A 21,232-nucleotide genomic window follows, 5' to 3' on the forward strand; every position below is an offset into this window, starting at 1 on the left:
TTATCTCATACGATAATATATGCATGACGCGCGTACACATATCTAAAAAAAATTGATGTATGATTAAAAATTTGTATATAAAATATAATATTATAATTGATTTGATAAATCTGAAATATCCTGTGCATAATTGAAATAAAACATATGCAATATACATTACATATTGCAATTTGCAAAATTAGAGTTATAAAAATATTATATGTTTAAGTAACATATCATCGATGGTTAATTTAATGTGTATTTTTATTTAAAAAAAATTTAGTTGTCTTCCAAATATATGTCCAAAATTGTAAGAAACGAATGTCTGACTTTTAGATTTTGAGTCATGCACAATAATTTGATAATAATTATCGTAAACAATTTTAATTCAGAAGCAGATAATTAAGTATTGTATATATATATATTTGGTATTTACTTATTATAGCTATCGTAAATAATCTTCCGATGATCGCTTGTTTGCGTATTATCTCGATCTCTCTATTGTCTGCCAAAGCGTTCCAATTACTCTGACAACGTTCCTGGAATTCTTTTATCTACTCTAGCAAATACGATAAATATCATTATACATGGCAATTTATTATAAATTAAATCATTCTTACATTTTCTGGCATAGCATAAACTGTGACATATTTTATAGATAAAAATATGAAAACAATATTGAAAGGTAATATTTGTATAAGAAGATCCAAATTGTATTTCGAGACGAATAATTTCATCAACTGAAAATATTATAGCAGTAGTAATATTCGAACAATATTTAACAATAGAACATATAACAAAAATAAAGAACAACATCATTTTAAAATGGCCAAAAAAAATTTACAACTGCGTATCAATATTATTACAATAAAGTACCACGAAGAGCATGAGAACATTCACCCCCGCATCGTAGAATTATATGTATTACAAATATAGACTACCGTAAAGCAGAGAGATACCTGAGTACTAGTAAATAATATCATTATCGATAACGTCGAAATATCATTCATATCATACATCACACAAATATACATCATATTTGCATATCATATCGTGAAATACTGGTAAGTAAAGTTCCACATAAGAAATAGGCAATATTTTTATTTAATAAAACGAGATTTGCGATAACGTTCCATAAATCAATATTTATTTATAAAAATATGTAAATTTAGTATACTCGTTGACACAGAACTAGTTATAAATGGATAACTGCACTATCAATTATAATGAATTAAAAAACTAACTCTAGTAAATAATAAAAATAGAAAAGAGGAAAGAGAAAGAGAGAGAGAGAGACTGCGGATAATTGATGCGAAATCATTGTTTATTAATACTGACGATTAATTTATATTTTTTTTCTTCATAATTTTTTTTATAGGATATGATATAAATCCAATTCTATTTTATTATACTAAAGTAATTCTACTGATTTTTAACTATGATTTATGTCATAAATTGTCATCGCTTAATAGCGTTACTCCTGTACCGACCAAAGTACTGTAAAGTATGACAGAGTTGTGCTCATAAGCTGAAATTCAAATTTACATTATAGAAGTAAGATTATATTTTCGACGACTTTTATTTATCTTCTTAATAGCAATACGAATTATTGAAAGTTAGTTAAGGCAAAGGAAAAGAGTTTTTAAGACATAAGTAGCTTATTTTAATTCTAAGTAACTACTATATAATAACGTCAATATATAGTAATGTTATTAACGTTAATATATAGTAACGTTGTTAATATGTCGTAACATTTACCGCTGCGAAACCTTCGAACGATGGAACAAACATACCTCCTACAACCATTTTGCAACTTTTCATACTTCTTTGCATTATAATCGGCAATAATTTTTGTGCTTGCAAAGGAGCACCGTACCATCGCGCGATATATCTAAAAGTTATGCCTGAATATCAATTTTCATCTCATATTCACGACTGATATTTCAGTATTATACGTGTATATTTTTAGTACAACATAAAATTATTTTTCAACGTTCTTTTGGTGTTTGTTATACAATATATAGAACGCATGTACATATATAACATATATTTTTAGTGAAATTCGAATTTAGCATGTTCAATTGTTAAGATATCTTATTGATATTACTAAGTATTTATATCCTAGTCGTTATTTCAATTGTTTATTGCGTTATAATCTTCGGTGCATTGCAAGACTTAAATATGTTTATAGAAATCTTTTTCAGAAATTTTTATCGATCTTTCGAATTTTGAAATATACTCAAAGTTTATCTTTACTTACGTATTTTCAAAGATATCAGCGCTATGATCTATTAAAATTTGACCAATGTAGTTACCCAAGAACAAATAAAAAAAATGACCAAAGTTAAATAAAATTGAAATTATTACATCGTTTATCTCCTTCATAAATAGTACTGCTTGAAAAAGCTAGAATAGATTTAGAAGGAAATATTAGCGCTGTAAATGCTAATAAAAAATTTATTACAAAAAATAACATTTTTCAAATATCTAATTGATTATTATCAATATAATATTCATAATTTCGGCCGCATTGAATATGCTTTAAAAAAAAAAAAAAGAAACCAACAAATATCTAAAAAATTTTTTTGGAGATATTACTCACGTAGAAGAGATTAATGAGAAGAGATGTAATACCAAATACAAGCAAAATGCTATATGATTTCGCCAAGGTAGACCATAGGAATTCGGAAAACCTTGAAGAGAAAAAAAACTAAATTGATTATCGCTATCGGTGTAAAATTTTTGCGCGCTGTTTTTGATTCTGCGTGAATTTTTGAGAGGTTTTTGAGTTTTATGACATTAATATTGTTATGAGGATTCAATACTATGACAGTATATTAATTTGATAAAAAATGTTGTTGTTTTAAATTAGTAATAAAATGCATTGTACTGACTCGAGAACTCTTTTGTGAAGTTGTACAGCTTCGATTATTCCTCTACAAACGATGGTTGTTCGCTTTTCAGGTGTGCAAATTTGTAAAAACTTGTTGTGAAACGCTTGATTCATTCGATAACTGCGAAAATAGTTGTCGCGTATTGTAAAAAATTTATGCGATGTATGTATTTTGATTAATTAAAAAATTTGAATTAAAATAAAATATTAAGCGAAATATCAAAAATATAAAAAGCATAATTAAAATAAAATATATAATTATCTATATACATTTAATATGCAATACATGACTAAAATAAATATATCAAAAATGCGGAAGATATTTGTTTATTTTATTACCTGACAATTTGAAACATTCCGCAAGCATGTTGTACGTACATTACATACAACGATTCGGTGCCAATCAGAGTAATGAGCATTATGCTTAAAGCAATATTAAATTGCAAAAAAATGACGTAAAAATGCTTTTGCTGATCGATAAATCCTCCCGGAAACAAAATTTGTCGTGGACGCAAGTGATTTAGCGGCACAAAAATATCGAGGATGATTGGTACGAGTGATAAGGACAAATTAATTAATACACCTACAAAACCGATTACTGAAATAGTGAAAAGATGATTTTAAGTACAATTGTGTATCGCGTTTGTTAAAAGCCAGTAAATTACGTACATTTATTTCTTACTTGTAAAACCCAAGGTGCACATACTTCCAATGTGAGTGTATTTCTCTATGATCTCCAATTCCTTTTTATCTTTAAGCATATTCCAATCTTGTTCTACATGATCCATGAGATATTTTATCTATTCACGAGAAGTAAGAAAACTCAGATGCCTGAATAAACTTGATCATCCTTTGTAATAGAAAATAGCAGTGTATTTTCAACTCTTGCTATAGAGATTCGTATTTTCCTTGCGCATTTACAAGTCAAGAATTAAACTTGATAAATGTTCAGATTAACTTACACTTTACGGATCGTTTTCATTTTTACATATATTATAGAGTTATAGAGAGTACATTCCTAAATAATACACGCTTTGAATTTTGTGGTTCTCTATTGTGGTACCGAAGATATGCGATTTTAAAGTTTCACAGTTTTAATGTTTTTTCTCAGATATTATAAAGTAATATTAGGAAAAATAAAGTTTGTGTACATTGTATTTGTTGTCGAACAGACGAAAAAGTGTTTGTTTACATTTACGGGATAGGTATACGGTCATGGATATTTTGTCAATAATATGTCTGACTTATTTCTCGCAGTTAACAGCTTTTAACAACTCAACTTTATTTTTAAAACTAAAAATAGATTTGGGTTAGATTATATCTTCCGGAAATGATACCCCTCATAGAGGGGGAGGGGGGAGGGGGGTGGAACTCATTGTGTCCGCGCATATGCTTTACAACACGAACTCTATTCCAGGAAGATATAACTTAATCCAAACCTATTTCTGATTTAAAAATATAAATACGCAAGTAAAATATAACGAAAAGATGATACGAGTAAATAGAAAAATTATGATACTTCAAAATCGCATATCTCTGGAACTAGAAGAGAGTGCCACAAAATTCAAAGCGTGTATTATTTAAGAATGTACCCTCTACAATCCCTTTCTAAAAAAGGTACGAAATCTCGAACTCGAATATATCGAAGCCTCTTTTCCGCCATGCTGATTGGCTGTCTCGCTTGTGCGCTGCGACTTGCTTCATTCGTGTTCTTTGCAACTGTCAAATTATGCGAATTTTGACAGTTTGACAATTTGTGAAAGAAAAAGTTAAAGTTAAGAAAGAAAAGTTAAAAAAATTGGAAAATGTCCATAAATAAAAGCGCGCGCGCAGCACGCGCATGTGTTGTTCTAGCATATGTAAAAATGAAAAGGATCCGTGAGGTATAAGTTAATCCGAACATTTACCTAAATTTTCAAGTAGTGATAACAAGAAATATTTATTTATCGTTAAATCTATTTAAGAAATATAATTCTATTTATACTGGGTGGCCCATTTTAATCCACCCAGTCGAATATCTCAAAAACCAAGCCCGGAAGAGAAAAATGTTTCAAACAAAAGTTATGTGGCTTCAAGGGGGCCATAAGATGGTGACAATAATTTGTCCTTGGAAAATCATTTGAAGGTCATGTGAAGGTCAACTTTAAAATCTTAAATAGATACCTCCATTTTTTATTTAGTATTCTTGTAGCTGACATCGAGAGCTTTCCAAAACACTATAATAAAGTATTTTTTTATTAAGTACTTTTTGAGTTATTTTATATTTTAATCTGACATATTTTGATATAAAACATAAAATATCTCGTAAAATATTTACTTTTGATAATCTTACCGTAATACTTCTATGTACAGAATAATGAGACAAATCAATTAGTATAAAAAAAATTGTTTTTAAGAAAATTATTTACAATGTATTTTTTTAAACAATTATTTGTTTTTTTGGCACTAATTAATTTGTCTGATTATTCTGTACATAGAAGTATTACGGTAAAATTATCGAAAACTGAATATTTTACGAAATATTTTATTTTTTATATCAAAATATGTCAGATTATAAAATATAAAATAACTCAAAAAGTACTTAATGAAAAAATACTCTATCATAGTGTTTTGGAAAGCTCTCGATGTCAGCTACAAGAATACTAAATAAAAAATGGGGATCTCCATTTAAGATTTTAAAGTTGACCTTCACATGACCTTCAAATGATTTTTCAAAGTCAAATAATTGTTACCATCTTATGGCCCCCTTGAAGCCACACAACTTTTGTTTGAAACATTTTTCTCTTCCGGGGTTGGTTTTTGAGATATTCGACTGGATGGATTAAAATGGGCCACCCAGTATAAGATAGATAATTTAAATATATTTTTGTTTCATATATATCTATATAATAAACCATCGCAAAGATGAATTTTTTAAAATGCATTATTTTAAAAAGAGAATAAAACGTACGTTATATAAAATTGAGCGATCAACATTAAGTATAAAATATCTTGTCTTGTATGTTTTTAAAATAAACAGAATGCGATTTATTTATAAATATGACATTTTGAAACATTGAGAAGAAAGTGTAATGTAAATACGACAACACATTATCGGCTCACCTTTTTAGCAACTATATAGAATGTTTGATACTTTATAATGTAAATGAAACCAAGTGCGACAGGAAGGAAAAATTTCAACATGATACTTATGTTTCGTTCTAACGTTATCAATTTCGCAATCTAAAAGCACGAATCACATGATCTAATTAATATCTATAAATTTTTAACTTTTAAAACAATCAGCTCTCGCATCGATTAAAGAAAAATATAATTTCTTTCATAGAAATAATGTGACAACATATTACAGACTATATTTGATGTGCAATACCAGCAGATATTTTTACGGTGTTTCGCGTAATATTCTTACTTGGTCAACCATCATGAATGTTACAGTAATGTTACAAAATATTGCTTGACAATATTTAAACAATGAATGATCATACGGCCACAAGCCAATTAGCAGTAACAGACGTCGATTGAGTTTATAATATTCATTCCCGAGGAAGTTCATCTCTCCGCGTCAGTCAAAATACTTTTGTGCTCAGAACAATATCTTTACACGTATTCACCCTTTCCCACTCTATTTTCCCTATTTATTAAATCTATTGTATTTCTCGCTATGTTGCACATCTCGTTTGTCGAAATAAATGTAAGTACTGCAATTTGCAAAATCATTTGTGTGTTTAGAAATAGATTAAAATTCTATCTCTGTATCTCGCATCTGGACATCCGGAAATGACATATAAAAAGAAATTTAGTAATCTGCGCAATTTAGAATACCGCGGTCAGAGTAAAGTAATTTTCTTATACCGCGAATTGGCATATGAACTTTTTTATTGTTCATCGAATTGTCAATAGTCATGTTTCGCGTTCAAATATGAACAGCTTTATATATATATATATATATACAATAGTCAACTGATATGCAGCTATATGTGAGTTTATTCTATAATTTTAAGAGCGGAATATATCTAAGTGAGTAACATCTTAATTTATATTTCTCCTTCTTTAACATATACACACTTGGTATTTTTTAAATCAGAAAACAATAAACAAAAATTGTGTTTTACACCACATATAATTGCAAATATGTGTAAAATGCTTCGGTATAAATATATTCAATCCTATACACACATGCACACACGCGCGCACGCACACACACACGCATACACACACACACACACACACACACACACCACACATCACACACCATATACACATACACATTTATTTAATAATTCTAAAATATAAATTTAATAAATTTGAAGAAGCTGAATTATTGTATTAAGTATTATTATTTCTTCCGTTTTTCCTATTTAATATCATCGCGTACTTTTTATTAGAATTTATTACTATACAATATTACATTAAATATTTATTACATTACAATACATTCTGATTCAATATATTCTAATATCTTGTTAAAATATATTATTGTAAAATTTGACAATAAAAAAATATAATATCAAAATTTTTTTAAAGTTCCATATGTACTCGTATTATGGTAGAGATAAGAAAAAAACTTTTATATACGAAAAGTAGGTAAATATCTTGCATGTATGTGTGAGAGAGCCAGCTATATGATATAATGAATAGTCTGTGTTTGTGTCTGTGTCTGTGTCTGTGTCTGTGTCTGTGTCTGTGTCTGTGTCTGTGTCTGTGTCTGTGTCTGTGTCTGTGTCTGTGTCTGTGTCTGTGTCTGTGTCTGTGTCTGTGTCTGTGTCTGTGTCTGTGTCTGTGTCTGTGTCTGTCGACGTCGGCGTCGGCGTCGGCGTCAGAGTAGGCGTCGCCGTCGGTGCCGCGACGCAGCGCAAGCGTAATAGTGAGAGACGCTCCTCATTCGCGGAGTTTCACTCAATACTGCGTGAACCGTCATGCGAGAAGCTTTGCCATATAGCCACAGCTGTTGAATCCCTATTTCAATAGCTTTGTTGTTCTTCATCGTCGCGGAACATTGTGCACTTACCGTCGTGTTAACGATATCAAACAGCGTGTCCGTGGACGGTTGAATTTCTATCTGCTTGCAAAATTGTAGATGAATTGTGCTGTGGAATGTACTGGTGAATTGTGTGCTATGTGTGAGCTTGTGTCTCTTTAATTTCTAATGAAATGTCCGGCACGAAATCGTGCACTCAAAATACATACTTCGAATATTTAGCGATTTGACTGCACTTTGATATATGGAAACAAGGTCCGGACGATAAAATGTAAAGGTAAAAATGCAGATGGTGTGTACATGCAGTGTATAAATAAAAATATTTCTCTGTTTTTTTTACAAAAAAATATACATTTCTGTAAATAACATGAATCTTTTTCTCAAAATATTATTGACATTAAAAAAGAATTAATCTTTTGATAATAGTAGAAATAATACACATATATTTATGTTTTGGTATTATCATAATTTAGAGAAACAATTATATATATACCATTGTAATACAATATTACAGTTTTTATATAAAAAATTATTCTGGATAAAAAATTCTATGTATGAAATTAATTAACATCTAAAAATTTTGGTAAATATGCATAAAAGGTTACACCTCACCGATTTTATCGCCACTTAAATATGTTGCAGGGGAGATTCTTCTAAGTAATTGCCCGCAAGAAAAAAGTGATGAAGAAAATAATTGTTTAAAAAATTTTCTAATTTTTTCTTTCATCAAAACTCTTTGGAAAAGCAATTTACATGCCCAGAACTACACGAGAACTATTTTATAATAATCAGAACTCTCGAAATACGACCTCGTATCATCTCTATACCCAAAAACTTCGGGTTTTTCGGTAAAAAATTGTTTTATTTCATTTTAAGGAATATTTTTTACTTTTAGAAGGCAGGACTCTTCTTAGAACTTATATAGAACTATAAATCTTTTAAATTTGAACAATTATTGATAAGGAAAATGTCGTAGGACAAAGTGATATGTTGCATGAAGTTGGCATATCAGTTTGTCCTGAGGCATTTTCTTTGGTTTAATCGCCAGAACTATTTGTTTAAACTATCAAGAACTCTAGAGCTATTGAAAATAAAGCCAGAACTCTTAGTTATTTATGATCTTCCACGAAATAATATGATAGTTTCACACACATTTTTTTCTTGCGGCGAATTACTCAGAAAAACCTCCCCTACAACATATCTAAGTAGCGATAAAATCGGTGAGATGTAACCTTTTATGCACATTTACCAAAATATTAAATTAAAAAAAAAAAATTGGTTTATATGAAGTAAGAAACACTTTTATAAACTTTGTAATAATTATAATTGTATTGTATGTATCAAGTTGACTGATTTTATTTTCAAATTGCTTGAAAAAATTGGTCGCATTTAAACATAAATGCAAAAAAGAAAAAAACTAACGTTGTAAAAATTATTTTATTATTGTAAAGATACGAATCTATAGAGATAATGGTAGACAATATTTCGAATTTAGACTGTTATAATATTTCTAATAAAGTTCATATATTTTTAAAAATCCTTGCGGAGACTTGCGAAAGACTTTGCGTGACAACTTTTACATATAATTTCCCTCCCTTACATTTAATTATATATATGTATATATGTATATATATTTCGATTTCCCCTTTCTTGATTTAGGCTGTCCTTACAATAAATACTATTATTAAATAAAATTGCCATGTACGAAAAGCTGTTATTTGATGTCGCTGACATATGTCGCTGCATCATTCTCAAAAAAACTTTTATTTATTATTAATTTTGTAAATAATGCATATTTATTTATTAATCTAAATTTTAACTTAGTATTATATATCGACGTGTATGTTTTTAAATATAATCGTTAATATGAAGAGTGAATTATAAAAAAAATATATGAGAGAATGAAATATCTTCATCTATCTCTGTGCCTGCAAATACACGCTAACACGATAGGAATTATTTCGACAAATAAAAAAGCATGTACGTGATCACAAATTTATTTTATTAGTATATATGTGAAAATAAGACTATAATATGCACTCGATGCATTCTAAATCTGCGAAACGAATTTTTTAAATGTGACTATAAATTTTGTCGTTACGCTCGCATAGATTGAACCACCATAACGTATGACATCGACGTACTCATAAGCTGTAATGAATGTTTTTTTTTCCTTTAACACTGATCGGAATAACATTTTTTCGCAATGTTTATCTTACCGTAGCAAAACCTTCTAATGATGCGTCAAATAAACCTCCAGCAGTTAAAGTACTTTTTTTGTTGATTCTTTTCATTACAAGCAATAATGACTTTTGTACCCATAATGGTGCTGCGTACCAATGCGTTTTATCTGTTAATACATATAATTTAATACGATTAATATGTCATTAAGTTATTAATCAATCAAATAAATTTTCTCTTATTAAACAGTGAATATATATGTATACACACACACACACACACAAATTATACATTCATAATCATTCATATTTTGCTCTTTGAGCATTAAAGTCGTTAAAATTAAAAATCTAAAAATGTTTTAAAAGTTATACTGTGTAAATTGCATCTAATACTTACGCTGATTGATAAATATCAGAGCTGGTATCTATAATACCTTGCCCGACATAGTTTCCCAGAAATATGTAATACAAATGTATAAATATAATGCCACTAAAGATCAGTAATTCACTTATATCATCCAAGGATACTGCGTTGACAAACTGAACGGAACGTTATTAATTAATTATATCTTTTGAGTTTATAATTTTTCGTATTTGTATTGGTAATAATAATTAACTTTTTGTTATACATGATATATGTATTTTTTTCGTATTTACGCTTACGTTCAGAACACTAAGAATAGTCGAAGACACTCCAAATCCTAACAATACGAAATACAATGTTGCAAAACTGTCCGTCAAAATACTGGCCAAACTTCAACAGTAAATTTGATAATATTTTATTTTTATAATATATCGTGAGAGTAATTTTGTCTTAGATTACCCGAGCAAAATATAGCTTCAAATGCACACAAAGGAATAATGCAATATTATATTACACTAACTCCAGAGCTCTGCGATGAATATATACAGCATGAATTAATTTCTCATAAAATACATATTGTTTAAGATTCTTTGACATTTGTTGTACATTTTCGTCACATATATGTTCCATTCGATAACTACGAAAGTGCAATGATATTATTAAGGAGAAACTGTGTCAGAAAATAACAAATTTAATATATTTCGAGTTTTATGAATTTGACATCAAATTCAGGAATCTCAGGATGCATTAGATTTATAACCTTTTGACGTAGTTGATCTAATTTATTCTTTAATCTTTTTTCAATGATTTTTTTTCGATCCTGTTATCAGAATAAATTTATTTGTTACTCGTGAGATTTAAGAAAACCATTCTCGTTTTTACCTGGCGATTTTAAACATGGCACAGTTGTGTACTACATATGCTATAAGTAATGTTGCAATAGCCGTTATTGTGATACAACCAGCGCACAGGATGACAATAATATGTGTTAAAATAGTGTAATAATATACTTCTTTATCAACGAAATAATACTCCACTAAAATTGGTAAGGATAACGGTCGCGAGTCATTCATTGGCATGATTATATCAAGTACACAAGGTATACAACTTAATATTATATATGCCAATATTGAAATAGTAACCAATACTGAAATATTATTATTATATTATTCACCAATATATGAATTATGTCACGTATTTGACAAAGTACAAAAGTACAGATCAGCTATTAAATATAATGAATGTAACGTACTAGAATCACATAAGAAATGAAAAAAAACTATGTATTGTTAGAGAAATATATCTTTCAATTTCATTAAAAAAATATTAGTGTGTTGGAGAAAATATATATAATGATGTGATACGTATAAAAGTAACATATGTCGGAGAAAGGAATTGAATGTTAAGATGCAATTGACATTTGATTTTAATTCTTACACACAAAACAGATTGTATATAATTTTGCGTTATTTGCGTATCCTCGTATTATTTCCAATTCCACTTGAGTCTTTAACAAATTCCAATCGTATCGAATTCTATCAAATATATATTTTATCTATGATTGCAAATAAACAAAGTAAATATTCTATTCTAATAAGTAACAAGGTTAAATATTCTCTAAGTTTCTTGGGCCCATGCGCTTGATACGAATAATTTTTCATTATATTTATATATTAAAATTGTATCTAATTAAATTTATAATATACCGAATAATTAAATTATATATAGCATTATTTACATCAGAAAGTTAAAAAAAAATAAAATGACAAAAATATTATTAAAAAGCTTTTAGAAAGGCAGAAATTTTTGAACACATTGAAAGTAAATAAATACTTACATTATCGGCAAGTAGGAAATATGCGTTATATTTTATAATAAAAATACAATTAATAATAATGTATAAGAGAACTTTGATGATAATATTGATGTCGTATTTCATTACGAGAAATGTGTTGAACTGAAAACAGTAGTCTCATTGAAAGATTATAATACACAAACATTGTGAACAAATATTAATTTATGTGAAACATTTATTGTCATCCATCTCTTACCGTATTATTAATATCAATTATTAATATTCAATAGATGTATACCTTCATTTAGTTTTCGTACAAATAAATGAAATAAAATGAAAAAATCTTTTTTATAGTACCTGACATAGCAGGAAGGATATGAATAATGTTTCAAAAAAAATTATTTGAATTTTTTTCAAGCTTGAATTTTGATAAGGCCACAGGCCAAGACACAGCAGAAGAATTCGATTCAGCTTGTAGTATCGTTCTCCAATAAAGTCCATCTCGGGTGAAAGTTAAGATGTGTATGTCGGGATTAACGGTGCGAAACTGCACTTCCCCCTCTACGTATAGAAGTCAGACGTAGATAAGACAGACTCCCCTTTCTCAAATGTATAGTATAATTTTTAGGGCGACGCATTGTCACGGAATAAACAACAGGTATGAAAAATTTATGAAGCGCCGGCAGGAGGAATAAGCGGAAATAAAAAAAGAATCAATTTTTCTCAATTTTCTAGCTCTATCATAGAATGAAAATAAGCTATCAAGATAATATTATCAAAATTAGTAACTCAGCGATATTATCGCATAATTCTTTTTTCTAGAAATAAATATCTTCTTTTTTCTCTTTCTCAAACATTGACCCTAGTGTAAAGACTATAATTCTCGCGGAAGATTTAGATCATTCATTATAATTCGAGTTAGTATTTCATATCATAGTAATGTTTTTGGTATCTACGTGCTTCATGTTTGTTAATTAGTTTGATCAAAAGAGAAATGAAATTATATTATATATATATATATGTATGTATGTATGTATATCAGAACCAGAAGAGAAAAAAGAGGTATATAATATATAGTATACGTATTTTTATATATATGTACACACACGCGCGCGCGCACGCGCGGACACGCACAGATAGAAGAGCGATTCAATTTTTCGCCGTTAAAGAAGAAAATGCCATAGTTCAAGACGCACATGACATAGAAAGAAACGATCGATAACACTTTTGTGACTAGGTTTATAGTGCGAGCTGTATAGCGATAAAATATCAATTCGCAATTGTCGTAAATCGAAATATTAACTTTGTATTTTTCTAATACACGAAATGTGAATTATTTGTGATTCTTAAATTATTAATGCGATGTTTATCTTTTATCTACATATTTTAATTTTCTCATATTAAAAATTATTTTTGTGTCACATTGCGAGTAGAAAACTTATTTCAATATCCGAAGCATTATAATTGATGAGTATAAAGGCGAAGAAAAACATATATATGCATGCATCTGAACTTTAATACTTAAAAGGACCATAATCCGCTAACCACTAAAAGTATTTGGTTAAAGTCATAGTATTTATAATATTCTATAAGAATGAATACTTCTCTGCGAGTGCTGAAACTCGATTGTGTAATCGTCGTGAAGATCATTATTTTTCTTTCTTTCACAATGTTGTATATTTCTCAATTATTTCTCTCTTACATCGTTTCCAATAACGAGACAAATATATGTCATCTAAATGAGTGATGTAATAATTTGTAAAAGCAATAATCGTTTCTAATATTAACACCATAAAAAATTACAACCAACTCTCTGATATATAATTTTTTTAAACGCGAACAATTTTCTCCATAATTTTCTTATAGTTTGTTCAAAACATCGCAAAGGATATGGTTATTTTTATTTTATAATATAGGTTTCCTGTAAAATTATATAACGCATTTTTTGAAAACAAAGGTATAAGAATGTATAAATAAATACAACAAAAGATAATCGATATTTTTATGACAATATTTTATATAAAATATTTCTATTATAATTCTATATTTCTATTATAATAATAAATAGACTATCATATGAAACATTATAATTTTTGATATTTTTATTTTACGAGATGTTTTTCCACAATATTTTCTGAAATGCTAGAATTCATCGCTCTCGTGAATATTAAACAGTCATATTCTTTACACGAAGATATATATTTATTTATGATTTTGTGTTAATGAGAACAGCATTGATCCAATCACACCTCGCGCAATTTTTTATGATCATTTCTGTTGTATTGCATCTTTATTGTTGCGTAGAGTAGATTACCATGAAGTAAGATATTGACATACTCATAAGGTTAAATTATTATTTTTTATATTTTATTACACAGATATATAGTATTATTTACCGGTTTAAATATGTTTCTATAGAAAGCAAGCGCGTGCGATACTACGTAGAAATTGATAATAATTGTAAAATTACTGAAACAAAAATTTGTTCATAATATATGTGTGGTGATCGTATTATTGTAATTAGATAAATGCTTGCGCGTGACTGTTGATTATAAAAAATTCTCTTACTGTAATAAAACCTTCTAGTGAAGCGACGTATATTCCTCCAATGACAAGACTATAATTTTTTGTATTTTGTAGTATTAAGAAAAAAATCAATTTTTGCACCCGTAAGGGTGCCATGTACCATTGTATACCGTATCTTAAAAATTATGTAGAAGCTTTATTCATTATTGCATATTTAAATGTATGACATTACTTTATTATTATATTATTTTATTTTAAGTTTGTTATTAATAATTATATAAAATCAATATTATTGTTATTAATAATTATATAAATCACACAAAATTCTATGATTTCTGTATACTTACAATGCTATTAGTACATCCGCACTATGGTCCGTAACTGCCTGTCCGCCATAATTCCCCAGGAAAAAAAAATGAAATGTAAAATAACATAGAAAATAGCTATCATAAGGTCATTTATACTATCCAAAATTAATACAGCTTGTAACGTCTGGAATTAATATTAAAATGAAGTAGAATATACACACACACATACAGTTTGATAAATTAAGCTAAACATCACTCACATTTAATAAATTAACGGCCAACGAGAGCACGCCTAGAGCAATCAACATTAAATAGGATCTTTTAAAGGCACGTAAAAGATATTCAGCAAATCTTTAGAACAGCAAAGAAATCCGATATCTATTATCGGATCATTTACGGATCGGTTATGTGACGTAATAAACGCGGAAAAACAATAGCTTAAATAGTGGTAAAATGAATAAATCTAAATATAAACTTTATGTTATATATATTTGTATCGCTTGTATTATTTATTATTTCAAAGTGAATTAAATATTGGAATAAATAACGAAATATGGTTCATTATAATAATTTATAATAAATAATAAATAATAAACAAACAAAATTTTTAGAAAAGAAAGATTCAAACTTGTCACAAATAAAATAAGATTGCAAATCTAACAAAATTTAAATACACACCGACAACAAATACATATTTGAGTGCATGTGGTGTATACGGTATATGTAATATGTATAATAATTAGGATAATTTACATTTTTAAACATATTATGTTTAAAAATATAATAGATATTTCTTTGTACAATGAATTTAAATATATGTTTTCAAAGGGGAATTCATTCTTTTTAATATTATTCTAAACTAATACCAACTGCATAGATCTTTGATGAATGTGAACGGCACTAATTAATCTCTGGTATATCATTTTTTCTTGTTGAAAAATCGACATACATAAAATATTCTCATCCAATGATTGTTCGATACGATAACTATAAACATTTCATGTTACAATCAGAAAATATTCTTATGAGATATTCTATATAAACAAATAAAATTCTCACCAAGTGATCTTGAGCATCATACAAATGTGTCGCAAGTATGCCATAATCATTGTTATACTGGATGTCATGATGAATCTACCCACAAAATCGGTTATGAAAAAGTAAATATATCCTTTTTTACTAAGGTATAGCTCAGAAATATTATCTTGTCTTAAGAAAGATTTATTGACCGCAGCGGAATCATTAATGACGATCGAAATATATTGCACCAGTATCACAATAAATAAGCTTAAAATCGTGTACACTAAAAAATATTTAAATTGCAAAAAAATATTTATAAACTGCTTTAAGTAACGTAATTGTAAAAATGAATCATTCATTTATATCAAGGAAATCTATCATAAATAACTTCTTACGGATTAAAATTGTTATAAGTCGTTTCGTAAACTTCCCATATTCTTGTGCTATTTCAATTTCTTTAGAATCTTTCAGTACGTTCATATCTTCCCAAATCTGATCTAATAGTCGCTTCACCTATAAATCATTCACAATTAAAATCTTTTTTGCATACATTATGTAATTAAATAGATTAAATTGAATAAAAGAAAATATTTTGCCGTCGTTCATGCAACCGTAGACTAAAATAATTGTTGTAATATGTTAAAAAACAAGCAAAAACTATAATTATAAATTTGATTAACGGGGCTTACGTATGTTAAATTACATATACTCTATTCATATAAAATATTTTTTTTACGAAGTAAACCTGTCGCAAGAATGTTTTATATATTTAAGATTTTTATAAACCTGAGCTGGAGAATCACTCACATTTCTTGAATTAAATACAAAGGTATAGAATTGCAATGTGCAAATAACAAGAGGAAGCATGTCCGAACTGATCTTCAGGGCTAATTTAAAATTGTATTCGTGGACGAACAGAATTATCAACTAAAATCAATAGTATAAAGATATCAAGAATATTGTAGCGAAATGGTTGTAACTCTGAAACATTTCCATCTGGTTGAATCGACACATGTACCTGATAAATCATAAAGGAGATTAATATTCCGAATAAGAACGCTACTTGTACATATCGGAATTTCGTATTTTCATAGGGCCACAAACCGCATATTCGTAAAAGAATACAATTAATATCGAAATATATGTGTAAAGGTTCCAATAATGTTAAAACGAAATGGGGAAAAAGGCTAAGGAACCAGCACAGAAAATCAAGTGCGAATTTCGTTTATTACGATATAAAATCTAACGAACGTTTCGATCCATTTTTGGATCCTCTTCAGCGCAAAAAAATATATAAAAAGATAATACACCCGTTAAAATTGTTTACATATCAATTAATACAATTACCGTTATAAAGTTGTGCGGTACAAATGCAGAACATGTCGAAGTCAAGTTTAAAATTAAATTATACATGTCATTTGTAGACTGTGTACTTCAATGTTCGTAATAAAGAAGTAAATAGGGCAGTATAAGCCTCCGTCAGTAAAGACAACCATTTCTTTAACGTATGGCATGGCAGAGAACATGCATATAAAGAGATGGATTCCTATTCCTCATTGTCACCGGATATCGCTTGTTACATGTCACAAATTATCAAAAAACGTAAATCACATGCTCAATATGTACGAGTGCGAACGGTAATGATCATTACCGTCTGGATCATTCTCTTTGGAAAAGCAATGTACATGCCCAGAACTACACGAGAACTGTTTTATAATAATCGGAACTCTCGAAATACGGCCAGCATATCACCTGTAGACTCGAAAATACGAGTTTTCGGGTAAAAAATTGTTTTATTTTCTTTTAATGAATATTTTTTACTTTTAGAAAACAGAACTCTTTTTAAAACTCATGTATAACTATAAATCTTTTAAATTTGAACAATTATTGATAAGGAAATGTCGTAGGACAAAGTGATATGCTGCGTGAAGTTGGCATATCAGTTTGTCCTGAGGCATTTTCTTTGGTTTAATCGCCAGAACTATTTGTTTAAACTATCAAGAACTCTAGAACTATTGAAAATAAAGCCAGAACTCTTAATTATTTATGATCTTCCACGAAATGATATGCTAGCTTCACACACACGCGCAGTAAGCATGGCGCAATACTTTATTAATAATTAAGAGATGTCAAAAATATATATTAACAGTGAGTATTTCAGTCCATTTTTGAACTATCTTTTTTTTTCTTTTTCTCTGTCTCTCTATCTTTTCTTTTTTTTATAATTTGCTGTAAGTATTTGTCGAAAATAAGAATATTAACGTCTCATATTAAATCAGTACTCTCATTTTTAATAAAAATTTTGTAAATAGGAGCAATATATTTGAGATCAGGACAATAAATTAGCAATAAATTAATGTCTAAGTATATATAGAATTTTACTTTAGCTAAAAGGATGACGGATTAATGGAGATAGTAGGAAGACCATGTATTTCATATGATACTAATATATATAATACTTAGAAACGAATATTAATACCTGAAAAGCATAAAAAACAATATATAGCAAAATGGAAAATACAATTAATTTTCGTGAACTTTAATCCTCGATATGGCTACAGATCGAGCATCGAGAGAAACATTTGATTTGCCATGTGATAAGGATTATCGGCGAAGTCTGTTTCTCTCGATATATATATATATCAAAGTACCGTATGGGGTTTCGTATGGGAGGTACATTTTCCAGTAGAGTGGTTTAACTATCTAACTCTCTCGCGTTCAACCCGTTATTTTACCACAATATTTTTCTAGCATATAATCAAGGGAACATTTATGGTACCCTCCAAGTTGGGGAAGTCAATCAATTGTTCGCATTCGTGTTTTTACGTCGAAGGGAACGACAGGAAGTTGAATTATTGAAATAACATGTTACTTTCGCCAGATGTGGTTTTTCCAGGATAAGGGAGAAATAATATCCCTCCTTTTTTTCCTTACCTCGGCGCAGGTACGAAGTGAGAAAAAAAGGAGGGATATTATTTGCAGGTGTTCAGACGGTTTGCTGCGACGACTTTTCATTGTCATCCGTGATGTCGAGCAGCGCGCTACAATTGTTCTCTCAAGTGAGTGCTTTTGATGATGATGTGTGTGTGTGTGTGTGTTTGTGAGTGTGTGTATATGTGTGTGTTATATTACGAGGAAGAGTTTAGTTATTAAAAGATAATTTCATTGTGCAAAGTAGTTTTATATGGAGCGCACATATTTACGTAAGTAAAATTTGTCATATAAAGATATATATATATATCGACGCATTAATAATAAATTTAAATAAATACGGTGATTTTTTAGGAAGAAAGAGTCCTCTTTGAAATTTCTTTCTTGCTATTAAAAAATAATCATTAATATTACCTTCTCTCAATAACAAATGTACGCTTCAAAGATGTTTATTCAACCATATTTGGATTTTAATTATACGAGGAATTTTTTCATAAAAGATACATCACGAATAATAAAGTTGATTAGACATTAAAGTGTCGGGCAAACGATAATATAGTTTTAGAATCGAAAGAAACATAAAAAAAAATAAAGCAGTAAAATGCTAACGTAATACTTGATACATTTCTTAATTTTGCTTCGTGCAAAAATGCGATTGTAATAATTTACATATTTATACATATTCTTTATAATTGGCTCATACATATTCTTCTCCTTCATTATCAATATATTTTCAATAACATATTTTAAATATTACACTAATTGTACTCTTACTAGCTTCTCGATACGCATTATTAAAATGCATGCTAGTGCACTGCGTTCATATCATTCAACATCGTAAGATGTATTAGCTGTAATATAAATTTCTTTTTACAAAAAATTAAAACATTTTTTTCTTATCCTACATGATTCATGTACATATATATATATATATATATGATTAATTTAGTATAATTTTCATATTTTTTGAGAATTAAAAATTATTGGAAAATTTAAAAATAGAATAAACGAATTAAGATTAATTTTTTTTTCATCATATGAATAATATATACAAAAAATTCGAATATAAATTATTAAATTGTTTATATAATTAAATTTTTGAGGATGCATATTTATCGTGGCATGTTAAAGCATAGAATAGCTGAAATATGTATGATAATGATGAGATACCTACACCAATTAAAATAAGGTAAATAATCATAACTCTGGATAACATAAATTCGACGAATCTATTATCAAACAACAAAATATGAAAAATTATATAACTATATAATATTAGTTTGGTAGACTTTTCCGATTTCTTTGGTGTTCGGAATACTAACTCGATCGCTCTTCGATGAATGTCAACGGCATCGATTATTTTTTCGCGAACAATGTGATCTGTGTTGGAACTAAACGCCGGTGATATATTATCAGTTATATGTTCAAGGCGATAAAGGCATACAAATTTCCATACAATTTATTTATTGGAAAAAAACATGTTAATTATTTATATTATATTATATTATATTAAAATTATAATAGCAATATTCAGCCAAATTGCAGTTTATGTTTATGTAACGGTAATTATTTAATCAAATAGAGAGTTCTGTGTCATTATTACATTATTATAATACAAAATTACAAATAGAGATAATTAAAATATTGAATGAATGAGACAATAGACATAATAATTTTGTGCGCAATTGTTTTCGGATTATTAAGTCATCTCGTGGCTTACTAATTTTCCTAAATAGTATTAATTAGAATTGTGTGTATATATATATATATATATATATTTTATGTTATATTATATTAAATAATTACTATTAATTTATTTTATATTATTACAATGGACGGAATCGTTGGCATTTAATAATTGAACCATTTTATAACTTTGTTCGCAATCCTTACCTTGTTTCTTTATTAACATGGCGCAGACATGCAATGCGTATCTCACAAGCATACAACCAATAACGATTACTCCAACACCTCCGATATAAGCGGCAAATAGATCATGTATTACAATAAGAGAAAAGTATCGTTTCTGATCGACAAAATATTCGGCTGCGTATATGACATAATATTCCCGAGATTCGTTAAATAGTTTAAGGACATGGAGAATATTTGGTAGAAATTTATATTTAATCTTGCTTTCAATCTTATCTCGCATTATTTTCCAGTCTTTTTGAATTAGATAGTGTATATTCTTTATCTGTGATTTAAATATTTATTAGCTTACTTAACTTGTTAAATATAAAGTGAAACCTTGTTGCTTG

The 21,232-nt window shown here is 28.3% G+C and overlaps 3 protein-coding genes across 4 annotated transcripts in view; 1 reads left to right on the plus strand and 2 right to left on the minus strand.

Moving 5' to 3' along the window:
• Positions 1-1,318: 1,318 nt before the first annotated feature.
• LOC138937432 (odorant receptor 22c-like) lies at positions 1,319-6,503 on the minus strand. 2 transcript variants are annotated; one of them, XM_070303728.1, is made up of 9 exons: positions 6,282-6,503; positions 5,975-6,094; positions 3,555-3,672; positions 3,212-3,470; positions 2,874-2,993; positions 2,582-2,672; positions 2,240-2,385; positions 1,738-1,870; positions 1,319-1,507 (listed from the first exon to the last, which is right to left on the minus strand). In XM_070303728.1, exons 1-9 carry the CDS (start codon positions 6,423-6,425, stop codon positions 1,454-1,456), a joined length of 1,185 nt encoding a protein of 394 aa, XP_070159829.1. In that variant the 5' UTR covers positions 6,426-6,503; the 3' UTR covers positions 1,319-1,453. The 2 variants fall into 2 exon arrangements, with proteins under 2 accessions (XP_070159829.1, XP_070159830.1); XM_070303729.1 differs by lacking the exon at positions 5,975-6,094.
• Positions 6,504-7,785: 1,282 nt separating this feature from the next.
• Positions 7,786-21,232, plus strand: part of LOC138937430 (zinc finger BED domain-containing protein 4-like) — a 72,564-nt gene continuing 59,117 nt past the window's right edge. Inside the window, exon 1 of the mRNA XM_070303721.1 lies at positions 7,786-8,142. The gene's annotated coding sequence lies outside the window, so the exon portion shown is untranslated. The remainder of the gene's footprint in view (positions 8,143-21,232) is intronic.
• Positions 9,851-12,715, minus strand: LOC138937438 (odorant receptor 9a-like). The gene is made up of 9 exons (XM_070303735.1): positions 12,547-12,715; positions 12,232-12,351; positions 11,832-11,949; positions 11,277-11,541; positions 10,915-11,031; positions 10,694-10,784; positions 10,426-10,570; positions 10,070-10,200; positions 9,851-10,001 (listed from the first exon to the last, which is right to left on the minus strand). Exons 1-9 carry the CDS (start codon positions 12,688-12,690, stop codon positions 9,948-9,950), a joined length of 1,185 nt encoding a protein of 394 aa, XP_070159836.1. The 5' UTR covers positions 12,691-12,715; the 3' UTR covers positions 9,851-9,947.

The sequence above is a fragment of the Polyergus mexicanus genome, unplaced genomic scaffold, assembly GCF_030449975.1.
Source record: "Polyergus mexicanus isolate NDT 795.1 unplaced genomic scaffold, iyPolMexi1.0 SCAF_11, whole genome shotgun sequence".
Classification (NCBI taxonomy): domain Eukaryota; kingdom Metazoa; phylum Arthropoda; class Insecta; order Hymenoptera; family Formicidae; genus Polyergus; species Polyergus mexicanus.

Bases quoted from the DNA above. Each gene is read 5' to 3' on its own strand.
- LOC138937438 (XM_070303735.1), bottom strand. From the start codon at position 12,690: ATGGACTTTATTGGAGAACGATACTACAAGCTGAATCGAATTCTTCTG. The intron at 11,950-12,231 runs GTAAGTATTTAT...TTGCAATCATAG, and splicing joins ATTTCCTACTTGCCGATAAT to ATAAAATATATATTTGATAG. The intron at 10,002-10,069 runs GTAAGATAAACA...CATTCATTACAG, and splicing joins CATTAGAAGGTTTTGCTACG to CTTATGAGTACGTCGATGTC.
- LOC138937432 (XM_070303728.1), bottom strand. From the start codon at position 6,425: ATGAACTTCCTCGGGAATGAATATTATAAACTCAATCGACGTCTGTTA. The intron at 2,673-2,873 runs GTCAGTACAATG...TTTCTCTTCAAG, and splicing joins CTTCACAAAAGAGTTCTCGA to GTTTTCCGAATTCCTATGGT. The intron at 2,386-2,581 runs GTGAGTAATATC...AATCTATTCTAG, and splicing joins TTCTCATTAATCTCTTCTAC to CTTTTTCAAGCAGTACTATT.